Source organism: Grammomys surdaster, unplaced genomic scaffold (assembly GCF_004785775.1).
Source record: "Grammomys surdaster isolate TR1022 unplaced genomic scaffold, NIH_TR_1.0 126133, whole genome shotgun sequence".
In the NCBI taxonomy this organism is placed as follows: Eukaryota; Metazoa; Chordata; class Mammalia; order Rodentia; family Muridae; genus Grammomys; species Grammomys surdaster.
The window spans coordinates 1,495,459-1,500,755 of NW_021620941.1; the positions used below are offsets into that span (position 1 = coordinate 1,495,459).

General features: G+C 50.1%; 1 protein-coding gene across 2 annotated transcripts in view; it reads left to right on the forward strand.

The window, feature by feature from the left end:
* Nucleotides 1-4,082, forward strand: part of Stxbp1 (syntaxin binding protein 1) — a 59,978-nt gene extending 55,896 nt beyond the window's left edge. For both annotated transcript variants that reach the window (XM_028757123.1, XM_028757124.1), the window contains one exon: nucleotides 2,313-4,082. Coding sequence is in view for 1 of the 2 variants with exons in the window: in XM_028757124.1 (XP_028612957.1) it covers nucleotides 2,313-2,395 (83 nt within the window). In the remaining variant the exon portion in view is untranslated. The remainder of the gene's footprint in view (nucleotides 1-2,312) is intronic.
* Nucleotides 4,083-5,297: the final 1,215 nt, after the last annotated feature.

Below are 5,297 nucleotides of genomic sequence, written 5' to 3' on the forward strand. Positions count from 1 at the left end.
CATGCTTATGAAGCTAGATTAGACCTAGTCAGTGCACATGCTTATGAGAGTTTTTGTTTTGTTTTCCAAGAGTTTTTCTGTGTATCTCTCCTGGAACTAGCTCTGTAGACCAGGCTAGCCTGGAACTCACAAGGATCCACTTGCCTCTGGCTCTAGCTCTGCCTCTCCAGTGCTGGGACTAAAGGTGTGTGTCACCATCGCCTCCACCGCCCCCCTCACTTGACAGGTTTTTGTGTGTGCGAATATTTTGCTGTGTTCCTGGTTGGGCTGTTGGTTCTGACATACAAGCATCCCTTGCATGTCCCTCTGATAAGGCTGGCTTCTTTCCCAGAAGGCTCCAGGGATCTCTTAATCCAGAGGGCCACCCCCTAAGTCTTTAAAGAATGAGATGGACATTTGAATATGCCTCAGCTTCATCTTTGGAGGCCACTGCTGGCATTTCATAATTACCCAGCCTCAGAGTTCTTGAGTAGAAGGCCAGCGTAGTCAACCTTTTGGAGACCAACATGAGATCAACTGCAAAGTGCAACTTAGGGGCTCGCCTCGCTCACTTTGAGGTGTTGGTACTGAGTTCCTTGTACAGTACTGAGACAGTTCAGGTTGTTGGATGTCAGGACCTGGCTCTGGGTGACCTGAATCTAGGGAAGGCCCGGAACTAGCTTGCTACTGAGTGATGCCTCACTGGCTCTCCAAGATTTAGTTCTACACTTGTTCTTCAGTAAAGACTAGGAAGGCCCAATGGTTAGGAATAAGAAAATATCAGAAAATTCTAGATCATGGGTTCCCTGACTTCTCTCTGACCTCCCCGACTTTCTGAATGTATATGTGAAAAGTGAGGAGGTCCTTTGGAACAAGCCTCTGATCAAAGGAGCCCCTTTGAATTTGCCTTCAAGATCAAAACAGACTTCCAGTTTCCTGGACCAGTTTCCAGCACAGGGAACAGGTCATTCAAACACCAGTGTGATCCTGTGTGACTTTAGGAAGCCCTAGGCCCCTCCTCATTGGATCCAGAGCCAGCTGCATGGGGGGGGGGGAGTGGAGGTCTGGATGGCCCTCCCTCTGGCACTAGCTCATGCTGATGTCCCTTCACTTATGAAGGCCTTTGGCCAGCCCTAGGGCTTCTAGGAAGACTAGCTAGCTCACTGAAGTGAGTGTGCTTGAGCAGAAGGGGCAGTATAAAATACTCCTGACTGCACGTCCACTCTGTGTAAGGAGCTGCACATCTGCAGAGTAAGGAAACAACCTTAAAGCACAGGGCCAGTACAGGGACCACTCAGGGTAGTGTGCTTGTTGGCCAGGGATAGACTTCTAGATCAGAACAGTGAATGCAGAGACAGGACCTGGAAGATCCTCTCAGACTGTTGCTCTTCTGTTGGTCCAGACTGACCAGGAAGCTCTTAGGTCACTGAGCAAGTGGTTGTCAGAGGCACAGGGAGCAAAGCTCCTTGTTCCTGCCCTTGGAACAGGAGTCTGGAATGGGGTCTCCGCTCCCCACTCCCACAGAGGCCTACTGCTTGCAGGTCCCCAGGGAGGCACATTTTCAAGTACAGACCTTTCCTTTGGTTCTCCTGTCCCACCAGGACGCTGCTTTGCACCCACTGTCGCGTGCATGCACGCCTCATGCTCACTCCATCACCTCCATTCTGTTTGATTAAGCCATGCCCAAACCACTCGGTCCATGCTTCATCTTAGTGCACCATATCTCTATGACAAAGGCCTTCATTGAAATCTTTTTATTTGGTTTTTTGTTTGTTTGTTTATCTTTGCTCTAGAAGTATCTGATTCCATTAGCTTAAACTTTTGCAAGCATTTCTAATCTCTTACAATACAAGTCTCTTACAATACGGTCTCCACAAGGTAAGGCCTCAGGTCCCTGCCCTTTCCCTCACACCTGAGGTCCCCCACTGTGCCAGCACCAACATGCCGGCTCCCAGACGTTAATGGGTCCCCAAGCCCTGCCAGGCACCATTCTCTTCCATAGAGACACCTACAAGCCTCTGACCTCAGCCACTGTCTCTTACCATATTTGAAATTTTTCTACCTTGCTTCACCTTGACTTCAAGAGATAATGAATGAAGCATAGTCACCAGACAGATGGCACTGGGCTCTGAGAAATGGTTCCTGGGTTAGCCTAGGACCCTGTCTGAGCCTAAATACCTCCTTAGCCTATTTGACGGGTCCCAAGGGTTCCATCTCCAAACCCCTCCTAGCTTCCACTGGACCCAGACCAGGGTTGGGGGGATGGAGAATCAGGGACAGAAGCCTCAGGCTGCAGTAGGTAAGTAAGCTCACTGTCTTCTCTGCCTTCCTAGGATCCACGCACATTCTCACCCCACAGAAACTGCTGGACACGCTCAAGAAGCTGAATAAAACAGACGAAGAAACAAGCAGTTAAAAATAAGCTGCCCTCCAAAACCCTGGCTCCCTTCCTACACTGCTCTGCAGCTCCCCAGTGTGACACCTTGGTTACTCTGATGCCTCCCCAGCCCTGCACGCCCTGGCCACCCCGTTGCCGCGCTGAGTTCTTCTCCTGTGCAATGACACCCCATCTTGTTCTCTGAAAAGCAAGAGAGTAACGCATTGTTTTTAAAATTGAGTATCTTCTGTACGTATCCCACAGTAAGTTCACATGCAAGATCCACACGCAAGCGTCAGAACTCTGGACTCTCCCCTATTTATGACCCCGTGACCTGTATATAGCCCTGTACCACGTGTGCATATTGCTTGAATATGGAAAGGTAGACGCGTGGGTGTTTCTCAAAGCTTGTTTGGGCTCATCTCTGTTATTGTTGGGAATCATAAGTTGTCTGTCCCCGAGAAATGACATGCTGAGGAAGTGATGTTTTTCTCTCTAGCCCCTGCACACTCCCTGTTCTCATGCACAGAAGCTGAGAAGCAGTGAGCAGACACCTCTGGAGGCTGGCTTGGAATGAACCTCCTCTATGCAGCTGTGGGTGTGCACTTAGGGTGTCCACAGGAAGCCAGTCTGAGTGCCAGCCAGTGTGATCTCCAGAGCCTGACGCTGCTTTCCCTGACTTGCGTCCACAGTGTTGTAACAAGTTAAGTCCTCCGGGCTCAATCAGCATGCCTAGCACCCTCCAGTCCTCAAGAGTTCGGTATGACCAGCCCCCTTCCTTCCCAGGGCTTCACCTGAACACAGCCTGGATAGAGGTCAAGGGTCAGGAGTGAACTGGAAGATGTGAGTTTGGCACTCTGGTCAAAGGGTGCTTTGCTATAGAAGCTAGGCCTGAGGAATGGGGGCCCTGCTGCTCAGTCAGAGTATCCTCCGTTTAAGATACTTCATCAACCTTCACTTTGTGTAGTGTACCGTCATGTGTCATTGTGCTTGTATGAAACAATCAGTTTACTCTTTGTATTAAAGTCATCACTGTATAAAACATAGCTAGCTATAAAGCAGAAATTCCAGAAGCAGATGCTAGGATGGTCTCCATCCTCGGGATGCAGCAGCTCCCTGAGTATGCCGCTCACCCTGCTGTTGTAGTGGTGAAACAAAGACAGTGGAAGTCACAAAAATGTCCCCAGCCCAGCCCCCGCCCCTCCCTCCCGCAGACTTGTATTACTGTGTCTCGTGCTGTCTTCACAAATGTGGTGTACGCCTGCCGCAGGCGTCCTGTGCCCGCAGGCGTCCTGTGCCCGCAGGCGTCCTGTGCCCGCCTGCCTCCCTTCCTAGTTCTAGAGTCTCTCTCCTTAGTTCTCAGGCCCTCCCCTGCCCCTCTCCAGTGGCCCCTTTCCCTTAGGACTGAACCGTAGTAGCACCGGTTGATTTCTTCTGTAGCCGCTGCTTTCATCCCTTCCCTTGGTCAAGCAATGCTCATGCTTCAGGACCTTGTTTGTCGAACATGTGGGTTTCCTTTATGTTATTTATATAAATAATTTCTCAAATGGATATTTAAAAAAAAAGCTAGTCTGTCTTGAAACTTGTTAACTTGAAACTCTTGAATCTCAGTGTTGAAAGTACGGAAGCACAACCGTGTACCGCCCTGTACCGCCCTGTACCGCCCTGTACTGTCCTGTACTGCAGCATTTGAGTCTAATAAAGACGTCAGCTCTCACCCATGGTCCCAGGCCCACTGCAGAGCTGGTTTTACTTTGGGAACTATAGAGGAGGCCACCCACCCCAGAGCTGCAGCTTGGAGTCATCTGGATCCAGGGGATTGTGGCTTCTTTTTTTTTTTTTTTTTTTTTTTTGGTTTTTCGAGACAGGATTTCTCTGTGTAGCCCTGGCTGTCCTGGAACTCACTCTGTAGACCAGGCTGGCCTCGAACTCAGAAATCCGCCTGCCTCTGCCTCCCAAGTGCTGGCATTAAAGGCGTGCGCCACCACTGCCCAGGATTGTGGCTTCTTGCATTGCATCTGTACCTGTCTCCCATCTGGGGACAAAGCTTGGCTCTAGCCTCAGGCAGCAAGAAGATGCTGCCTCTTCACTCACTGATTATTGGATATTAGCCCAGAACCTTGAAATGCCCAAGATGCAACTCACAGGCCATATGAAGCTCATAAAAAAGGAAGACCAAGTGGGGGTGATTCAGTTCTTCTTAGAAGGAGCAACAAAATACTCAAGGGAGCAAATATGGAGACAAAGTGAGGGACAGAAACTGAAGGAGGGGCCATTTGAAGACCTTTCCACCTGAGTATCCATCCCATGTGCAGTCACCAAAGGTAGATGCTGATGTGGAAGTCAGGAAGTGCATGCCGATAAGGGCCTGATATGGATGTCTCCTCAGAGGTCTTCAAGAGTCAGACATATTCAGAGGCAGATGCTCACAACTAGCCATTGAACTGATCATGAGGTTCTCAATGGAGGAGTTAGAGTGAGGACTGAAGGAGCTGAAAGGGTTTGTGGCACCATGAGGAGAGCAACAATACCAACCAACCACAGCTCCCAGGGTCTAAACCACCAGCCTGGGAGCACTTATGGAGGGATCCAGGGCTTCAGCTGAATATGTAAGAGTGGAGGGCCCTGCCGGGCACAGGTGGAAGATGAGATCCTTGACCTCATGAAGGCTGGACGCCCCAGGGGGTGGGAATTTTGAGGGTGGGGAAGTGGGAGTGGGGGGGTAGGTGAGGGTTACATCCACGGAGAAGAAGGAGGAGGGGTAAGGGGATGGGGGGTTCCCGGGTGGGTGGGGGATGGGGTAAGGGGATAACATATGAAATGTAAATAAAATATCCAATAAAAAAAAAAAAAAAAGAAGATGCTGCCTCAGTGAGCATGGTAGCATTCACCTTTAGACCCAGTACTTGGGAGGCAGAGGCAGGGGGATCTCTTTTGAGTT